The 23,037-nt window shown below is 36.5% G+C and overlaps 1 protein-coding gene across 3 annotated transcripts in view; it reads right to left on the bottom strand.

Annotated features, from left to right (window-relative positions):
• The window catches only part of LOC143030942 (receptor-type guanylate cyclase Gyc76C-like), a 236,981-nt gene extending 215,762 nt beyond the window's left edge, over positions 1 to 21,219 (bottom strand). For 2 of the 3 annotated variants that reach the window (XM_076194230.1, XM_076194228.1), the window contains exon 1: positions 4,565 to 4,603. In XM_076194230.1, coding sequence (XP_076050345.1) covers positions 4,565 to 4,588 — 24 coding nt within the window. In that variant the 5' untranslated portion in view covers positions 4,589 to 4,603. Of the gene's footprint in view, positions 1 to 4,564; positions 4,604 to 21,131 lie in introns of those variants that run through there. The other variant, XM_076194229.1, reaches the window with a different exon arrangement.
• Positions 21,220 to 23,037: the final 1,818 nt, after the last annotated feature.

Raw genomic sequence — 23,037 nt, 5'->3', positions numbered from 1 at the left:
ATTTCATTTGTGGCTTTTACACATACTATTGTTTTGTTCAGTTTGTTCCAGACATTTACTGCTCTATGAAGAAAACTTTTTTTTCAGGTTTCTTATATAACTGTCCTTTTGGAACTTCTTTTCATGTCCCCTTCTCTTTCTCTTATCCCAATTTAGTAAGTCCTCTCTAAAAAGGACTTTCATGCTTTTCATGATTCTGTAGATAGTCAGCAGGTCACCTCGTTCTCTTCTTTGTTCCAAAGTCTGTAAACTCAATTTTTATAATCTCTACTCATATGGCAGGTTTGGAAGTGCTGGAGCCATCTTCATAGTTGCTCTATGGATTCTTTCAATCTTCTTTATATTCTTTTTGGTACTGGGTGACCATAGTGATGCAGCATACTCACGTCTAGGCCTTATTAATGTGACTAGTATTTTTTTTTTACCATTTCTTCATCCAAATAAGTAAAAGCCACCTTTATTGATCTTAGCAAGTTGTAGGATTCTCCAACAATTTTGTTTATCTGTTTATCAGGGGACATGTCATTTGTGATGATTATTCCCAGGTCTTTTTCAGATTCCACTTTTTTTACTTCCTTTGTTCCAATTTCATATTGTCCTGATATATATATATATATATATTTTTTTTTTTTACTTTTTTTTTCTGAATTCCATTATGCTACATTTCTAGATGTTGAAGTCTACTTCCCACTTCTGACTCAATTGTTCAGGTCTCTGCAATGATTCACAATCCATTTCAGTATTCACTTTCCTCAGCAATTTAACATTGTCTACAAAGAAGCTCATGTAACATTCCACATCTTCATCCATGTCATTCACATAAATAGCAAATATTATTGGAGCCAATACTGACCCTTGTGGAACTCCACTAATCACCTGCTCCCAAATTGAATGAGCATTTATTTTTGTATATTTGCATTTTTCTTGAAGATTCTATATGCGAGATCACATATGTGGGTATTACAAGTCTCACTCCACTCCATGACATCATGAGGATGTATTTGTATGTAAGCATAGACTAGGAAATTTAATTCTAGGTGAAGGAGAAAAATCCGCACCCTAGAGCTCAGGATTCCAGTAGAGGAATATTTTCAGGATTTTTAGCACATAAAAGTTACATCACGAACCAAAGCAACAGAGGTTTGACTTTTATCACAAAGTGGTAGTTGGTATTTTTATCCAGAGATTGAACACATTCGCTAGCCATGCTGTGTTTCATGTGCAGGCATGGGTATTCTGAGCAGAGTACCCTTTCCTAACAGGGGGATAGGGAGTGTAAACACCAACCAATTACATGATTCTATCAATTGTGGTGATTAAACAAACAAAATCTTTTATACTAGGCTATAGGAATATAATTAAGCGAATGTGTGAAAGGGATTGTGGCCAAGAGTTGTCTCTCCCAAAAATAAAGTAAATCTTTTAGGATTAGGCTAGGATAGGTTATTAGGGGTAAAGTAAATATTAAATACAGTGGCTGGACGGTTAGCAAGCATTCTACCCAAATGTTTCAGTCAAGTCATTAGGGCCTCCAATCCATTCAATACCTCTTTTGTTCATAATTGTTTCATAAATAATAATTCAGTGTAAATTGTTTGGTTCATTTATAACAGTTTAAATCAACTGTGTCTACTGTGATAGAAAATACATTGAATGTATAATGTATTTCATATTGATTACAATTAATTAGGTTTGTATATCATAGATCAGTAAGTCAACTGACTGTAAATTAGAGTTTTCTTTAAACTCCTTTTTTCCTGGGAATTTTGTAAACATAAATTACACTTAAACGGCCTTAAAGGAGGAGAATGGGATAAAATAGTGTTTGTTCAAGAATTACCATGGGGTCAAATTATATATTTTTTGAATTTTTGGATGGTGGCAATGATTACTAATCAAAATAATCTGACTTAACATAGGATTTTCCATATCACCATGATATATATTTGACTAATTGTCATCATCATATGTGGTACTCTTAATTGAATACAATTTTATGAAGGTGTACTATATATCTCGCCCATCCATTCATTGTTATAACTGTGGTAGGCGTTCTAGAACTACACTTCCATGACCTCTTAAAACCCATCTTTAATCAGATCTCTTCTATCACTGCAATCCCTCTTAGTGACCTGAACACTATAATCATGTCACCTCTTAATCTTCAATCTCTCAAATTTGGCAGAACCAGTACTTTTCATCTTTCCTTGTATGGTTTATCTGCCAGGCTGGGGACCAGTTTGGTTGCTGCCCTTTGTATTCTCTCAATCTTGCTCATATCCTTCACTCTGTGTGGGGACCATATTACTGATGCATATTCCAGTCTTGGATGTATCAGGGTTATGATGAGTTTTTTCATCATCCCTTTATCCATATTATGGAAGGCCATTTTAGTCTTCTGTAGTAGTCCATATGTGTCTCACACAATCCTGCTGATATGTCTGTCAGGTGACAGGTTATCTTTTAGCAACACTCCCAAGTTTTTCTCCTCTTTTGCTTTTGTAATGGGTTCACTTTCCAAGGAATAGTTTCAGGATGGCCTTTTGGTGCTATTGGCCATTTCCATTAATTCACATTTTTGGTATTGAACTTCATTTCCCATTCTTGGCTCCATACAAAAATAGTATCAAGATCTTTTTGCAATATTCTACCATCCTCCTCATTTTTCAATCTTATGATATTTGCATCATCTGCAAACATGTTTGGCATAGCTTGTTGGGTGTTCCTTTCATCATGTTATTAGCATAGACAAGAAACATTATTGTTGCAAGCACTGAACCTTATGGAATTCCACTCATTACTACTCTCCAGCCTGACATCTTGTCCTTTACTAATGTCCTCATGTATCTTTCCTTGAAAAAATCTTTAACCCATTCTAGTAGTTTGCCTCTCAGTCCTCCAACATGCTCCAATTTCCACACTAGTCAACTGTGAGGTATTTTATCAAATGCCTTCTCTAGGTCCAGGTACATGCAGTCCACCCACCTCTCTCTCTTACAGCACATCACTCACCCTCAAGTAAGATTTTAAAAGATTTGACAAACATGACCTTTCAGATCTGAGGCCAAACTGTGTCTATCAGAATGTTCACCTTTTCCTGATATTTGGTCCATTGATCATTCACAATCTTTTCACATATTTCACTATTGTGCTGGTTGGTGATACTGGCCTAAAATTTAATTGTGTGTGTGTATCACATGTGTATTTACCTAAGTGTATTTACTTTATTGTAGCACACAGAAAAGGAGCTACAATTGTGAGGATCTCTTTTATTCTTCAATTGTTGTGATTCGTTTCAGATTCATGTATGATTCCATCTTGTGTGCACACACATAATTTCTTTTTCTGAATAAAAAAAATTTCAAAGCTTAATTAAATCAGTCTTATTCCCATCTGCATGAGGTTCTATCCTAAACTGAATATCAACATGTAATGGTCAGAACAAAATCTGCAATGATGTCATTGTTGCAAAATGGTTTATTACCATCTTGTATAAATCTTTTTTTATGTGTTGACCTTTACTCATTTATCAATAAATCAATTCTTTGTGGCCTATGAAGTATGCAAATAAGTTTTAAGCATGGCAATCTGACAAGTTAAACACAAAGACAGCTGATTTTTACCAAGTAAATAACTGGTTAAATAAAAGCCTGAGTTTATATGAGAAATTCACTAGTGAACAGTGACATCAATCAGATGATTTTTATGACCATTGCGCAGAGGATTCGAACCTGCTGCTCTGAAGCCAAGAGGCTTCATCGCCACTTGCCTTAACCCACTCAACCACTGATGATCTAAAACTGTAGGAACTCAGAACACTACTGGTTCCCGAGATTGGGAAGGTCGCTAACTGCTACCCAAATTCCCTTTTCACCATACAGCTAATCACACTCGTGAGAGGGAGTAAGGAATGGGATGAATCCCTTTCACGCTTATCGCCATTGTGACCATATGAGAAATTTGCTAGTGAAAAGTGAAATCAATCAGATCATTTTTATGACTGTCACGCAGAGAAATTGAATTCTCTGCACGACGGTCACAAAAATTATCTGATTGATGTCACTGTTTACTAGCAAATTTCTCATATGGTTTCAATGGCAATAAGCACAAAAGGGATTTATTCCGGTCCTTATCCCCTCCCACGAGTGTGATTAGCTGTATGGTGAAAAAGGAATTTGGGTAGCAGTTAGCAACCTTCCCAATCTCGGGAACCAGTAGTGTTCTGAGTTCATACAGTTTTAGATCATCAGTGGTGCAGTGGGTAAAGGCGAGTGGCAATGGAGCCTCTTGGCTTCAGAGCAGCAGGTTCGAACCCTCTGCACGATGGTCATAAAAATTATCTAAAAGCCTGAGTTGTTTATAATGTTCGATGTCCAGAGACCATCATCCATGGTCCACTGTGCTTAGAGGAATGATGAAGCCTATTTTGTAATAGTTCATGTACTGCTAGTCATGCAACAGCAGAATGGAAGAAATAGGATTATGGTGTTTCCTTAAACTACATTATGCATCTGATAAGCTAATGCTGGTATTACTCTCCCCACTCAAAAAATGGTGCTGTTACCATAATGGTTGGTGCAGTTGCCATTTAACCCTCGTGCTGTTGCCATGAAACCCAAAGTTGTTGCCATTCAAACTGGTGTTGTTGCCACTCAACCCAGTGCTGTTGCCATACTCATGTTGTGATGGTGAAAACTGTTGAAATAGTGATCAACTAAGTTGTCTAGACCAAACACCACTATTCACCTATTTCCACTTGCTCATATACTTGGGATTATGAATTAAAAAAAAAAAAAAAATGGATATCCTCAGCAGTGCCTGTGTTGCTGATATTATTTTCCATAATTTTCTATTTTATCTTAATAAGATAAGATGATATTCACCCATCTATTTTCTTTACAAAAATGGTACAGAGATGAATAGATTACCATTGTGACAGCAGAAATAAAGACACTTTCAGGTAGGAAAGGGATTACCACACTTGCAAACAAGAAAAATGCACTTATACATATGACACACACAAATGACACACTCATGTATGTGATACACCTATATAACACACCCATATGACACAACCTATTTTATATGTAAATTCTGTTAAAATTGTTTTAGTATGTTAGCTTTAATTAATGAATACATGAAAATGGTTTTACAGGGAAAACATAATTTTGTTCATGTAGTTACACTATAATAAAAATAAATGCCTTTTAAAGGAAACTTGATCATTAAAAAGACATGAAACTTGCATTGTGAAAGTGTAATGCTTTGGTCAGCTGCAATCTGCCGCCAGAGTGTAGCACCATCAATAGTGTTTTTTTGTTAGTGTTTACAAATGACTGACAGGCAACCAAGTTTTTGTTAGAATCTATTTTTCTAAATATGGGTGATATTCATTTGGATAACAAAATTATCAAATGTATAATGACAGCTGTACAATTATTAAAAAGTTTTCACACAGTACATGTACTGTTGGGGGTTGCATCTCTAAAACTTTGTAGGCTAAAAACTGAATTTTGTGGTCATGGAAATAAATATTTTTACCACAAAAATACATTTACTATATGAAAACCTATGCTATTTATATTATCATACACATTATCACACACATATCCTTAATTCATAATCATCTAAGAGTTACACATGAAACAATAATACAGCTTTCAGTTAATACAGTGTTACCTCAGAATTCAAACTTAATTCATTTTTGATGGCTGTTCAAGTTCTAAAAAGATTGGGTTCCAAAGCAATTTTTTCTTCCTTTGAATATGAACATCAACATGTAATATAGTACACTAAAATTAGTTTTTCTTGTATCTTTTACATTTTCATACTAAAAAAAAATTAATGTCTTCTAAGACATTACTTTTCTACTGAAACTTATATGTCACAGTAACATATGATATGAGCATCTTTGAGTTCAAATTCTAAGAAAAGTTCAACTTTTGGTGCAAAGTTTTCTTGAAAAATTTGGTTAGATTCCAAGTTGTTCATTTTTTTGGGGTGTTTGAGTTCCAAAGTACCACTGTACATTTTCAATTTTCCTGGACCTTAGAATGTCAAACTTAGGAAAACATTCATTTTCAGAAACAGTATGAAGACATGAGTCAACCTTCTCACACAAACTACAACATGCAGATGGAAACCCAATATATAGCACCTTAGTTCCAGATCTCAGGAAAAATTAATGAAAATGGACAGTAAAATTTGGCCACTATTCACAATTATTTTCACCAGACTTCTGTGAATATTTTCTTACACAACTTTTGTGATATACATCATGTTTTAGCAACCTATCACATTTCAGTTCATTCTAATAGATATGGTAAAATATTAGACCTGTAATAGAACTTGATACACAGTTGATATATAAACATATATATATATATATATATATATATATATATATATACATACATATATATATATATATATATATATATATACATACATATATATATATATATATATATACATATTCTTATATTCGTAGTGAGAGGGAACCCGCCAAAGGGAAAACATGACGCTCATACCTTGGCGGGTTCCCTCTCACTACATACATACATACATATACCAAGGCTTTTTCCCCCTTCCAAGGGAGGTAGCCAAAAAGGGAAAGGCATAAAAACACTCCCACCCATTTCATCCCTAAATACACTCCACACCCCTCCCACCCTTCCTCTCATCTGAGCACCTCCTGGATGACGGGTCATCCCTGCACCCTGCCCACCGCCCTGGGTCAGAAGCAGTGTCGCAGGACACAGCACATCCACAGCAAGGCCGCTTCATTTAATCGGCGACCCCCCCTCTCCGTCCCCCCTTGCATATAAGGAGAGGACGGGAAGAAATCCCTTCGGGCTGCGTCAAAACTCACTCACACACACTACCCCACCCCCCACCCCCCGCCCATTTCTCCCCATGCAGTCACATCATCATCCATATACAACCATTCTCCACTCACCTCTGTCTTCCGTCCTCTCCCTTCCTTCCTCAACAGACATTCCCCTCTTCCCCAAAGCCCCCTTCACCCCATCCATCCACCTCATCCTAGGACGTCCCCTCATGTTCACTCCCTCCACATCTGCCTTCCATACCTCTTTTACTAGTCTTTCTTCACTCATTCTTTCCATGTGTCCAAACCATCCTAATATTCTTTCATCAACCCTCTCTCCCAAATCCTTTTTCACCCCTGTTCTCCTCCTCACCTCCTCATTTCTCACTCTATCTAGCCTAGTAACCCCCACCATACTTCTCAGACACCTCATCTCAAACACATTCAAACTCCTTCTCTCTTCTCTTATGTTCCACGTTTCTGCCCCATACAGTGCTGTTGGCACAATCACTCCTTCATACAGTCTCCTCTTCGCATCCATTCCCAAATGTCTATTTCTCATTACACTCTTTAAACCACCAAGGCATTTACTCGCTTCTCTCAATCTACATTCTACCTCCACCTTCACTCCACCTTTTCCTGCTACACTTGCACCCAAGTATCTAAAACTATCCACTTCCTCCAGTCGCTCTCCCTTAATGTTCACTTCCAGTCTACTGCCACTTTCACCCCTTGTACATCTCATCACCTTACTTTTACCCACATTTATCTTTAGCTTTCTTCTATCACATACTCTCCCAAACTCTGCCACCAGCTTCCTCAATCCCTCCTCTGACCCTGCCACAAGCGCAGTGTCGTCCGCAAACAACAGCTGGCTCACCTCCCACTTTTCTCCATTTTCTTTAACCATCTCCAATCCCTGACTCACTACCCTCTCACTACGAATATAAGAATTGTGATCCGTCTGTAATGCTGTAGTCCTCTGAAGAAGGCCAAGTTGGTTGCGACGTTAGGGCAATAAACTCTATTCCTAACACATCTTCGTTTGCCCTTCCCCACCCACATTCTCTCTCATATATAAATATATATATATATATATATATATATATATATATATGTATACACATCTATATACACATATATACACATACATACAAATATATATACACACACACATATATATATATATATACACACACACACATATATATATATATATATATATATATATATACACACACACACACACACACTTCAACGAACGGACGGCATAGACGACGTTCTGAAGAAAAAGTGAAATTTCGTGGATCCCAAAGCAAAGGAAGTACCTATTATTTTTACAGGGTGGGGGGGAAATTGCTCGTGGTGTAGGGAAAGTAAGGAAAAAGGAGAAGGGGAGGGATTACTGAGGGAAATGGAAGGAAATTAGGAAGGTGAGGACTTGGCCCAGGCAGGCAGACGAAATCTAAACAAACGAGGGCCGGACCAATTTAGCGATGATGAAATGTCTAACAAAAATGTAAAGATTAGAAGTATAGATAAGAGCAATACAGTAGAAGATGATGAGAATATTTTCCAGGGATTTAAAGAGGGTGGGGGGGACACAACCCCCCCCCTCCCCCCGACTGACAAGACTAGAAGAGAAGGTCGATAAGATGATCGAGGACTTGGAGCGTAGGTTCGGTCATGTTAACAACATTATACGGAGAGTTGAAAAATTGGAAGAACTAGAGAAGGCGAACAAAAACTTAACTAAGGAAATTGAAGAATTAAAAAAACAGTTAAAAGAAGTAAAAGATGAGAATAAAGTCTTAAAGGAGAATAATAAGTAGAACAAGGAGGGTTGGAAAAAAATTCATGAAAATAGCAAAGTTGCATTCACTGACATAATCAGACAGCAAATGAATGAACAAACTGAAAACTCAGTTATTAAAGTGATGAGACAGAAGGAGAATATAGTAAGAGACTTAGCAGACAGAAAGAAATGTATAATTATATTAGGAATGGAAGAGAAACATAACCCAGATAGAACCACAAGAATCAAAGAGGAAAATGAAAAAGTAAGAAATTTACTAGAATTAGTTCAGGAAGATGAACCAGAAATAATGAAACAAATCGAAGAGAAATTCAGGCTCGGGAAATATAGTACAGACAAGACCAGACCAATTAAGATTAAATTCAGGTCACAAACTACGGCTGAGAATATCTTATCCAAAACAGGGAAACTAGCAACAAGTGAACAATATAAAAAGGTATGGATAAAAAGGGAAATGAATAAAGAGGAAAGAGAGGAAGAAAAACAGAAAAGACTTGAAGCAAAGGAAAAAAACGAGATAAGAACGGAGTCAGAAAAAGAGAGATTCTATTGGAGAGTAGTGAATATGAAACTAAAGAAAGTCGACATACAAGAGAAAAACAAAAGGGAAACAGAGAACACAATGGAAGTGGCAGAAAACTAAGAATGTCTTACACAAATATAGATGGATTAATAACAGGATTGAATGAGCTGAATGATTATTTGAAAGAAAAAGAACCAGACATAATGGAAATTGTAGAAACCAAATTAAAAGGTCCACTACCACCCAACAGTGTAGGACATGATGCATATAATTATTGGATTAGAAACAGAGTGAAAAAGGAAGGGGGTGGAGTTATGTTCCTGACTAAGGATATAAACGTGAAGTGTGTCACATATGGAAAGAATACAGTAGAGATGATAATGATGGAAGTAGAAGACAGAGATAAGAAGAGCAGAAAGTTTGTGATAAATTATGTGCCCCCAAAAACAGCCTCATGGGAAGAGAGTGAACATAAAAGTATGTTAGAGGACACAAAGATAACATTAAACAAGATAATGGAAGAGGGAGGAAAAATAGTTATGATGGGCGACTTTAATTGCAAAGAAATCTGCTGGGAAGAAATGACAGTAAAGGGTGGAGACGGCTCATGGGGAAACGCTCTACTTGAGATGGTTACTGACCATACAATGACACAATGGATACAGGAGAACACTAGGTATAGAAATGAAGAAGAGCCATCGAGACTAGACCTAATAATTACATCTGAACCTAGAATAGTGGACAAAATTGAATATAAAACACCAATAAGTAAAAGTGACCACATATTGATTGAACTGGAACTTAATGAAGAAAAATATATGAAAAGAAATGAACAATATAGAAAAGGAAGAATGATGTATGAAAAAACACTTTGATAAAATAAGAGAATTCTTTCAAAAGGAAAACTGGGAAGAAATATACAAAGAAGAAACAACAGAAGAGAAATGGAATATTTTGACAAAAATTTACAAAAAAGGAGTGGAAAAATATGTCCCAAGACAAAAACAAGAAAAAGAATATGTAAAAAGCTGGTACAACAAAAGCTGTAGGGAGTTAAAAGACAAAAGAGACAAAGCCTGGTCCAGATGGAAAAAAGACAGAAGACCTGAAAAATGGAAAATATATACCTGTTATAGAAATGAATATGTACAAACGTGCAGAGAGGAAAAGAGAAAATATGAAAAAGATATCATAGAAAAGTGTAAAGATCAACCAAAACTATTCTACAGATTTGTAAACAATAAACTGAAAAACAAACAAGACTTGGAGAAATTAAAACAGGAGGGAGTTGAATACACTGAGGAAATGGAAATGGCAGAAATTATGAACAAACATTTTAAATCAGTGTTTACAAGGGAGAACATACAACCTGAAGAGAACGAATGGAAAGAGAAAGTCCCCCCTATGGAAGAAATAAAAGTAACAAAGAATGAAATATTAACACACTTGAGTAATCTTGATGTCAGAAAATCGCATGGACCAGATGAAATAGTGAACTGGATTTTGAAAGAATGCAGGAATGAACTGGCAGACAAAATACATAGCATACTAAATAGTTCCTTGAAAGAAGGAAAAGTTCCAGAAGATTGGAAAAAAGCAAATATAGTACCTATATATAAAGGAGGAAATAAAGAAGACCCTACCAACTATAGACCAGTCTCTCTAACAAGTACAATAGCAAAAATTTTTGAAAGAATTATCAAAAGTAGATGGGTAAAATATTTAGAAAAAAACAAAGTGTTAAATCCAAGGCAATTTGGATTCAGACAAGGACGATCATGCATCACCAATTTAATATGTTTCTATTCAAGGCTAATAGATATAATACAAGAAAGAGATGGATGGGCGGACTGTGCATTTTTAGATCTAAAGAAAGCTTTTGACAAAGTACCACATAAGAAGTTGCTTAAGAAATTAGAAACTGAAGGAGGAATACAGGGCAAACTACTAAATTGGATGGAGGACTTTTTGCAAGAAAGAAAAATGAGAGTAGTGATAAGAAACCAGCACTCAAAATGGGATGAAGTAATAAGCGGTGTTCCGCAGGGAACAGTTCTGGCCCCAATAATGTTTGCTATATATATTAATGATATGGATGAAGGAATTGAAAGCTATATGAGCTTCTTTGCAGATGATGCAAAACTACTGAAAAGAGTGAAAACTGAAGAAGATTGTGAATCACTACAGAGAGATCTAAATAAAGTACAGGAATGGAGTAGGAAGTGGGAGATGGAGTTCAATACAAAAAAGTGTAGTATAATGGAATTTGGAAAAAGCAAAAACAGAATAACAGGATCATATAATTTGGAAGAAGAAGTAATAAAAAAAGTAGAAAATGAGAAGGACCTGGGAGTCATTGTTATGAATAATATGTCACCTGAGAAACATATAAATAAGATTTTTGGAGAAACTTATAATTTAATAAGAACAATCAAAGTTGCATTTACATACCTGGATGAAGAAATGGTGAAGAAAATCCTAATCACCCTGATAAGACCAAGATTGGAATATGCAGCAACGATATGGTCACCAAGTACAAAAAAATGTATAAAAAAACTTGAAAGAATACAAAGAGCAATTACAAAATTGGCACCAACACTGTCAAAACTATCATATGAAGAGAGACTAGAAAAACTTGAACTACAGACACTAGAGCAAAGAAGAGAGAGAGGAGATTTGATAGCTATTTACAGAATCATGAAAAGCATAGAAATTACTGATAGAGAGAATCTGATAAAATGGGATGACAGAAATACAAGAGGACACGGAAAGAAAATAAAAAAAGACAGCTATAGAAGACATTTGAAAAAGAACAGCTTTCCTCACAGAGTAATAGACAGTTGGAACAAGTTAGATGAGAAAGTGGTGTGTGCAAAAACAATACATGAATTTAAAAATAGTTTAGATAAAATGAGATATGAAGACGGGACCCCACGAGCATAGCTCCCCTTCCCGTAAAATACAACTAGGTAAATACAACTAGGAAAATACACACATATATATATATATATATATATATATATATATAATATATTCTATTACCAACAAACTGCTAGAATCCCATCTCACAATCAAAGAACCACAGAATCATAACTTCATTAACATTTACTACTGAAACACCTTCACTAGTAATTACAGAAAAGATAAAAAAGTTATTAGGGATATCATTCATAAGAATTGTCTTCCTACTAATGAGAACAACAAAATCAGAGTTCTCATCTACTACAAAAATCCAAAAACTTCCTCTCTGATCATGACAAATAATTTGTCTAGGCAATCTGATTTCACAGCTAGAACTAATGCAGTGTATCAATACAGCTGTTCCACAGGAGATTGTAATCTCCTCTCTCACACTTACATTGGTTTTACTAGATGTAAAGTCAGCCATCGCCTATCTTTACATCTACAAGAGGGAGCAATCAAAGAACATCATAGGAATTTCCATAACGCTGCACTCAGAAGGGATGATTTGATCAATAACACCAAAATTATTGGATCGAGTAATGACCCTAGGAGACTACAATTACTCGAAGCCTTTCACATTAAAGACAAAGCTCCAATCATTAACATCCAGAGCAATCTAATCTCTTCAATCCCATTATATAGAAATAAAAATCCCCCACTCCCCCCTCCCTCTACCCCTTCTCTCTCTCTCCCTTCGCCTCCACCTCCTCCCTCACCCTCAGTGACCACACCCGCCTAACCCTATCCCACCCCCCAACCCCCTTACCCCTTGACCTCTGAGATCCCTATTGTCTGGCCCCCCTTTTGTCTGACCTGATCTTAGGTATATATACATCGGTCATCCTCAGCTTGTCACTCTCCCTTCTTTCTCTCTTCTCTTGTCATCTTTATTATTTTTTGTCACCATTACTGTTACCATGTAATTTTTGTTATTTCAGTTATATCTTGATACTGTCTTGTACCTTTACTGTTACCATTTCAAATAAGAACAAATGGAAGAATATAGAGACCTAGTTTCAATTCACCCGGTTAATAGAAAATCTCTAATCAGGAAAATCGAGAATACGAAGAAAAAACTGAACTACAACAATGCTGTCATTTTTAACTCCACATATATATACATATATATATATATATATATATATAATATATATATATATATATATATATATATAATATATATATGTATATGCATACATATATATATATATATATATATATATATATATATATATATATATATACACATATATATAATATATATATATATATATATATATATATATATATATATATATATATATAGATATATATATATATATATATATATTTATGTATATATATATATATATATATACATATATATATATATATATATATATATATATATCTATATATATATATATATGTATATATCTATATATATACAAGAAAAAGGGAACATTGGGAGAGGTCTGTACCCTTGGCTCACTCAGTATGTGGGGTCAGGAGGCAAATGTCTTTTGACTAATCTAGTGATGAAAAGTCCTGAAATTATATCCGAGAAGCATTGCCCCTTTGAAATGTTGATGTTGGGTTGATATTCAATAATAATTGATTGAACTATATTTTCCTGAACTCACATCTAGACTTATAAATGATGTTCTATTGGAAGGATTTTGGTTTCTGAATGTAGGTGTGATGTAAGAGTGGTTTTGGTCCATCCTGTTATTACCCTGTGCTCCATTCTGTAGTGTTTGCAAATTATGTCCAATTTGCTGATTGTTGGGAACCATGCTCTAAAGGTGTATTCTAGGGTGGTTCTTATGCATTGTTTATGGATGGTTATTAGTTCCTTTTTGTTTCTCAAAGTCTGAGACAGTGATGGTTTGTTTTATTGTTGATTTTTACTGTTAGGTATCAAGTGTTGGGCCTAGAATTTCTGGGTTCCTTTCCAATGGAAGCGCTTAGTCATTTGATTTCACTATGGGGTGGATTTTTGATTCATGGTTGTCTAAAGTGAGCAGTGTTACTGTTGATTTCTGGAGTGAAGCTTTCATTCAGTTATTTCTGAGCCATTGTTGCAGTTTGCTCAAGTATGTATGAGATTTTGTATTTACTTTGAAAAAACACATAATGAACACCAGAAAGAACAGTTATGGTTGCTATATAAAAATTATTTCAACAAGGTTCCCAGCCACATACTATCCAAAAAGATCATTAAGACAAACATCCATAACAATGAAATGAAATGGTTAACCAACTTCATTGCAAGAAGAGAATGCAGTGACCCAAAATAATTACATCTCAGGTACAAAAAGATTATACAATTGAGACTCTCAATGTGCAGTACTTTTACCATCACTGTTCAAACTCTTCATGAGTGATCTACCAACTTCTGAACCCGAACTAAACACCAGTGTTCTCTCATATACAGATGACTTGACAATAACACAGCACAGTAAATGTGAAAAAGTACATTGAGATGGGATTACCAGAGAAATCATATGAAATAGTAGCTGAAGAGATAAAAAGGGATTATAACAAGAGGATTAAATCAAGTTAGATGGTAGTGTGATGTAAAGCAATGAGAAGGGTAGAGAAGAACATGGACATTACAGAAATCAAACAAGGAGAGAATGGATAATTAAAGTTACCATATTTACAGGCATATAAGATGCATTTCATCCTACATTTATTGAAAGATGTTTTAAAATAATTTTCTATGGGAAAACGTATGATTCTGTGAATGCAATTACAATATTGATACTGTACTGAAGTAAAGTATAAAATAATTTATTGAGTGCACACTAACCTCTCAATTGTTCTTGTTTTCTAAGTCTTTACCATTTTTTCAGTTGGTAGTGGACCAAAATATCAAGCAGCTGCTCTATTAATGTACTTGTTTGTGCATGCTAAAATCTAATGTTATGAGACCGTCTTTTTTGTTTTTCAGCCATATCTTTGATCTCTAGTATACAAGAAAGCAATACTTGTTGGGTCCTGTTTCATACTTTCCAATTTATCATCCATAGGCTCAACTTCATGTATGGTTCTTAGTTTATATTCTTAATTTCCAATTATATTTAGATTTGAGCTCAGGTATCATTACAGCTTTGGCTATATCTCCTAAACTATTCTATTTATACATCTATAAGGAAAACTGTATTTCTTCACATTTGTAAGATATATAGTCTCATAGGTCTCAGTGGGTTGTCTTGTTTGTGTGTTTTCATTGTGCTGTAACAGTATCCAGGCCCATGGACATTGATGGCTTGAGTGTATTCTTTGATCTATCAGCCCTCTGGATAAGGCTGTTGATTTTTCTTTTTATGATGTCACCAGGATCTTTACATGAGCACTGGAATTTTCTCCATGTAATCATCTCTGCTCACAATGATGTACGAGGTCTGTTAAAAAAATATGTGGATTGTTTGAATTGCACAGATCCAGTTGGTTCCAGGGGAATTTGCTTGGTGTCTCTAGGTTTGCACAGATCAGCTGATTATGATGCCATTTCCCGATTGCAGATATCTTTATTTGTGTATTAACTACGTGGTTTCTAGTGAAGTGCAATTTTTTTGTTTGGTGGATTTCAGTATGAATGATATGAAGGAGCAACAACTTGCTGTGAAATTTTGTGTTAAACTTGGAAAATCCACGACAGAAACTTTTGCTATGCTTTACATGGCTTACGGTGATGTTGCTATGTAGCATACAACATGTTTCAAGTGGCATGAGCGTTTTAAGGATGGTCGACAGTCCATTGAAGATGAGCATCCTGGACGTCCTTCCACATCAACCGACAACCCACACGTCAACAATATCAATACCCTGGTGCAGGCAAATCAATGTCTGACTGTCAGGGGGAGCTTGCTGAAGAATGTGGGATATCAGTTGGATCTTGTTACGAGATTTTGACAAAAATATTGAAGATACACCGTGTTGCTGCGAAATTTGTGCCGTGCCTGATGACAGACGAACAAAAAGCCCATCACGTCTAGGTTTATCAGGAACTGCTTGATCATTCAGATGAAAACTTCTTGTCCAGGATCATAACAGGTGATGAATCATTGGGTTTATGGTTTTGCCATTGAAACAAAGGTCCAATCATCCCAGTGGATGAGTGAAACATCCACCAGACCCAAAAAATGCTCACCAAGTTCAATCCAAGGTCAAGGTGATGCTGAAATTTTTCTTCAATGCTAAGGGTGTTGTTCACCATGAGTACCTCCCCAAAGGCACCACAGTGAACCAGACTTACTACACTGAAGTTCTGAAATGTCTGAGGGACACCATCTGTCACAAAAAGCCAGAAATGTGGAGGAGTGGCGACTGGTTTTTCCATCACGACAACGCTCCAGCCCATTCAGCCCTCAGAACTCATGAGTTTTTGGCCAAACTCTCGATCACTGTTCTTCCCCAACCCCCTACTCACCTGACTTTGCTCCTTGTGATTTTTTGTTCCACAAACTCAAAAGACCCTTGAAAGGAAGAAGATTTGAGATGATTCCTGAGATTAAGGCAAATGCAACAAAGGAGCTGAAGGACATTACAAAATAAGCATACCAGGACTGTTTCAACAAGTGAAAACACCGTTGGGATAAGTGCGTGTGTTGGGAAGGAGAGTACTTTGAAGGGGACCCAGATCTGTAACTTCTAAATAAAGTACATTTTGCTTTATGACGTCAGTCCGCATATTTTTTTAACAGACCTTGTTCATGGATGACTTGTCTCCTCTGAGTAAAATGATACCATGTAATTCCTGCTGTATTTGGGTCTTGTACCCTCCTCTGACACATTGTGCTTCACTTATGACTTCTATGATGATTGGGAAGATGGTCACTATATTCTCTTTTTGAAGAGCCAGAGGTCTGTATACAGTGCTCGTCACGGCATCATGCCAGGTGAGCACCCCGGCATAATGCCATGACAAAAAATAATGGCCTACTGTACAGGGCGGTCTTTTTTCATCACAGCATTATGCTGGGTACCAGCTGTTAGTATGACGTCACTGCCTCCCAACAAACACCACATTCTGACTCAGTGCCCATGTGGCTGCCATGGCAAAAGTAAGTGTTGTACCTTTGTTCTCTCATTCGCCTCATCTTTTGTCTGGGTTTCTTTGGTTTCTGGGCTATACCTTGGTGACTATGGGTAAAAAGAAGTTGTTAACTATAGCTCAGATCATAGGGCTTCACAAAGTTGGGCTCCAGACAAGAGAAATAGTGGTGAATATTGGTGTGAATGAGCAATCTGTGTGAAAAAGGGTGAAATGTTTCAAGGCCAACGATGCTGTTGAACTACCATCTGCTAAACCTCAGCCTGGCCCCTCGAAGAAGACATCCGTACATACTCTGTGCTCAAAAAGCAGCTAGAGAGTACACCTACCATAACTGCTAGAGAATTGAAAGAAAAAAACCCATGTCTGCTTTCTGAGGTGTCCATAAGAACAGTCAACAGGTAGGTGGCAGAGCTGGGCTACAGCAGTCACGAGCAGGTTAAGAAACCCATCCTAACCAAGTGTCAGAAGAAATGTCAGCTGGATTTTGCACTTAAATATTGTAATTGAACTCCTCAACAGTTGTCTGAGGTACTTTGGTTTGATGAAGCCACCTTCACCATCACCTGTAACTGTGGTGCACATGTGTACTGGGCCAGAGGTAGTGACCCACTAGACCCATGGTACACCTGTGGGATCACCAAACACCCAGACTCACTCATGGTTTGGGGGTGTTTCATTGCTCAGGGTGTTGAGCTCATTATGCTCCCCAGAAACCAGTATATGAACCAATATAATTATCTGGAGGTGTTGTGTGACAATTTACCTGACACATATGACAAGTGTGGGACTATGGTACTTATGCAGGATGGCACACTGTGTCACACTGCCAGATCTGTAGTTGGATGGCTAAAGGACTGTGATGTGAGCTTCTTTAATGACTGGCCAGGTAATTCCCCTGATCTGAACCCCATTGAAAACCTATGGTCAATAGTGAAGCGAATTTTGATTGGCAAGGATATTAATTCTATTCCAAGGGTGGAGTCTCCTGTACATGAGGCATGGATTAATATAGCCCCCCCGACCCTCAGGAATTTGTGTGAGAGTCTTCCTAAATGGCTGAGGGACATGGTGAAACATGAGGGAGGCAGCACCAAGTATTAGAACCTTGGTAAGTGTGCAAATATATTTTTATGGTATGTTTTTCTGTTTTGGTGTGTGGGGGGCGGCCAGCATAATGCTGTGACAAGCACTATTTAAAGCATTCAATCTGGATTCATTTGCTCTCTGGGTAAGGTCAATAGATATATAGGCAGTTAAGAAATTCAGAGGATTTTCTTGCTGCTTTGAGATGGTAGGATTAGAGACACTGATGAATTCTTGGGGGGGGTCACTCATTCCTCACTAGTTCCCAATGTAATGCAGTTGCTTCTGGATTCTAGTATTAGCAATCCATTGTATTAGTCTTTTGTATTCCTCTTGAAATAGATGTTCAACTGCATTTTGCAATACAATTTCTTGGTCTGGGGCAACTCTGTCCAGAGAATCTCCTTTACTTTAGTGGCATGTTGGAGGTGATCATGTGCTTCCTGCAACCTCTTAAGGCATTGTTATGGTTACCTGAGTGCCAGCTATCATACTTCTGAGACACAGGATTTCTATCAGGCAATTTTGATTAAGATCAAATGCATTGGTTGCTCGGATACTTTCAATAATAGCATTCTTAATTTTGAAGAATGTCTTATCATTTGCAGAGGAACTGACTATAATTATTCATGTCTCTCTGATAAGTAGCATAGCTCAGGATAAGTACTGTTGGATGCCAACATGATTATTTTTGTTCTAGTAACTTGGAGACTGCTATGTTTCACCATAACTTAGTGTTTTTTACTCTATCTGAGGCTTCTTCATGGTGTTGATTACTTAATATTTCTTCACTAGAGGTTTGGAGAAGACTGGGGACAGGCTAGGGTTTGGGCATTTATAGCTGAGCCTAGATATCAGCTTTACCTGTATTTCTTACAGTTTCTCATATAATGAGTAAACAACCAGCACCTACTCCCCTTCCCCCACCACTTTCAGCTGGTTCCATAGAAACAGTCCCACACTAATACAACACAGACAACAGGCTAAAATTTCTTCCTATGGGAGGGCCCAAACTGCTGGCTTTCCACTTAGTGAAACTTGAGGCAACTATCAATTAATCAATTTATTCCTATAATTTCTTTCTTATGTTGGTATCAGTTCTGTGGCCTGCCACTATGCCTTTTCCAATCTGTCAATATTTTCAATGTGATTCAACAACTACATAGAAAAACTATATTCAAAATTTTGGCAGATTAATCTGTATAAACAATTGATGACAATCTAATTTTTGCAAACAAAAGATCATGTTACCATTCTTAGAATCTTATTTCTTTTGAGATAACATGAGGTCATTATCGATATCCATACCAAGATTCTTCTCACTTTCCAGTTTGGTGAAAGTTTGTCCAAACTTCTACTTATACATTATTTTCACCTACTTGAATAGCTTTACACTTACTTGGGTTAAACTTGATAAACCACTTTTCAGATCATTGCTAGTTAGACTAAATTTCAAATATCCAGTTGACCTTAAAACTATCTTCCTGCAACATCTCTTCCTCTCTCTGCTCCCCTATTTCTGATTTCCTTTTTGACTTCTTTTGCTGATATCATAAATAGTCATTGATTTTTTCTCATGCCTAGTATCCCATAACCTTTTATTCTTTCTTCTATTCTTTCCTTCCTATTCACTTATGACTTACTTGACAAATTATCTCCCTAATACAATTACATACTGATAGCAACACTACAATCTTTAATGTCGTTCTCTAGTATCCTTTTCAAGTTAGACCTCAATCTTCCAATAGGATAACTGAAAAACACGTGACTTAAGACCTTTCATTTATACCTGACTGGAACATGGAAAATCTAGTGTCTTTCAATTGCATCATGATTCAGTTTCTCCACCTATCTACTCAACATTACCTTCCATAGAGCTGTTCTCTCTCTCTCTCTTTTTTTTTTATTGTCTCAAACACCTAGCATAGTGATTCCCTTTAGAAATCTATCCTGGTTCATGTCAGGTGATTTTGTTCATATGATAAGGCTCTATATATGGCCCAAAAACATGGGCTTTAATGTCTATTCAATAAAAGAAACAAGTCTTCCATTTTTCTTGGAAATTATAAAAAATAAAAAAATTAAGATTTGACCTTCCTGAGAAAGAGTCAATTCAAACCATATGTATTGACATCTTTTGATATGAGAATAGCATGCAAATATAAAAATTAATGAGAAATGGTTTGAGAAATCAACATACACCCACACCTGCCCACATAGTTTGGGCCATATATGAGCCCCTAGCTTTCATCCAAGAGGGCAATTAATGTCAATCACAAGTCCAACATGTGCCCCAAGACAGTGGTGAAAAACACACATTAATACAAATCGAGACACACATACAAATGCATATACTGTACGTGCACAATTTACATGATACATAGATGCATGTATTACAATACAGTACACATACACACAATTGTATTTACAATGAGTAAACACACACACAAAGTTAGTAATATATACCAAAAACTTGAAGAAAAAACATGCTAAAGCTCAACATTACACCAAATACAGGATAATAACAAACCCACAACAGGTAAAACATGAAAATGTGAGGAAAAACCAGCCACCCTCATATCTTGCATAACTTGTGAGTGAATGACATTAAGCACAGGAGCAATTCAATGTTACACCATGAGCAGCACGTACAACAACACCAAGATGAGCAGCAACATGAAATGCCACAGGCACAAAAGCACCCAGTATTTATTGGGTGCTGGGGAGCTAGGAGGGCCAGGGAGGCAAGCTGGATGGCTGGCTGGTTGGGTACAGGAGTGCTATTTGGTCTATTGCTGTGCAGTGTCCCACACATCCATCCACCAACAGCCACACCTGCCCACCTACACTAACCCACACCAACTTACCCTACCTTTGATTCGTTGATGGGGAACCGGCCATCATTCTGAAATAGTCATTGGTGTGTCAACTTGATGCTCCAATCCTCTGCTAGAAAAGGGCACAGGGCAAGTAAACTTGTAGAGGGGGGGAAAGATGTATGGCACAGTGAAGTTGGCTACAGTATGAAGAGGATGGAAACAAAGGAGGGAAAAAATTCATAGATAAGAAAGGATCTGTAGGATCTCAAATGTATGCACAAATGCATACATAAACACATACACACACACATACATACAGATTGAGGTTAATCAAAGTGGCATTTGCCTATTTGGACGAGGAAATTATAAAAAAAAAATAACTACACTAATAATACCAAAACTTGAGTACACAGCAACACTATGGACACCCAGTACCAAAAAGAATATAAAGAAGTTAGAAAGAATACAAAGAGCAACAACAAAGCTGGCACCAACTCTTTCCAAAATGACATATGAACAAAGACTGTCCAAATTAGAATTACCAACTTTGGAACAAAGAAGGGAAAGAGAAGACCTACTATCTATAGAATTATGAAGGGAATGGAAATCTTAGATAAGAATGACTTATTGAAATGGGACAATGGGAAAACAAGACACGGAAAAAAAATGATAATGATAATTACAGAAGAGATCTGAAAAAAAAAAAAATAGCTTCCCACACAGAGTGATAGATACTTGGAACAAATTGGACAAAGAAACAGTGTGTGCAAACACTATTCAAGATTTTAAGAAAAAACTTGATGCTGAGAGATACAAAGACAGGTCATCACAAGCATAGCTCCCTTCCCGTATAATACAACTAGATAAATACACATTCAAACACGCACACATATATGCAGATGCATACACACATTCAAACTGGATACTAAAAGATTGTAAAGATGAACTAATAGACAAAATATATAAGGTAATAAGCTGCTCACTCAAAGGAGGAAAAATACCACAAGACTGGAAAAATGCCAATATCGTACCAATATATAAAGGGGACAAGGACCCAATAAATTACAGACTGGTCTCCTTAACAAGTAGCCAAAATTTGTGAAAAAGTTATCAAAATTAGATGGACAAAACTTCTGGAGGAGAACAACATACTGAATCAGAGACAATTTTGATTTAGACAAGGAAGATCATGTGTCACAAATCTTATCCGTTTCTATTCAAGAGTAATAGATCTAATACATGAAAAGGATGGATGGGCTGAATGTGCTTTCCTAGATTTACAAAAAGCTTTTGATAAAGTACCACACAAAAAATTATTAAGAAAATTGGAAACCATGGAAAACTATTGAAATGGATGGAGAATTTCTTGCATAGAAGAAAAATGAGAGTAGTGATCAGAGATAAGAGTTCTACTTGGGAAGAAGTGATTAGTGGTGTGCCACAGGGATCAGTACTGAATCCGATAATGTTTGCTACTTATGTATATGGCATGAATAAGGGTGTAGAATGTTACATGAGCTTCTTTGCAGACGACACAAAACTGCTGAGGAAAGTAAGTACTGAAACGGACTGTGGGTCGCTACGGAGAGATCTGAACAGGGTTTGAGAAGGGAGTCAGAAGTGGGAAGTGGACTTCAACATAAAGAAATGTAGCATAATGGGATTTAGAAAAATAAAAAAGGAATATTTGGACAATCCAAAATTGGTACAAAGAAAGTACAGAAAGTGGGTTCTGAAAAAGACCTGGGAGTAATTATCACAAAAGACATGACCCCTGACAAACAGATAAATAAAATTGTCGGAAAAAATTAGAACTTGCTAAGATCGATACAGGCGGCCTTTACCTATTTGGATGAAAAAATGGTGAAGGGAAGAAAATACTAGTCACACTGGTAAGACCAAGACTGGAGTACATAGTGACACCATGTGCACCCAGTACTAAAAAGAATATAAAGAAAA

Source organism: Oratosquilla oratoria, chromosome 12 (assembly GCF_046742065.1).
Source record: "Oratosquilla oratoria isolate Oo_2021 chromosome 12, ASM4674206v1, whole genome shotgun sequence".
In the NCBI taxonomy this organism is placed as follows: Eukaryota; Metazoa; Arthropoda; class Malacostraca; order Stomatopoda; family Squillidae; genus Oratosquilla; species Oratosquilla oratoria.
Note: the sequence above shows the minus strand (reverse complement) of the source record. Positions and strands in the feature narration are given on the sequence as shown.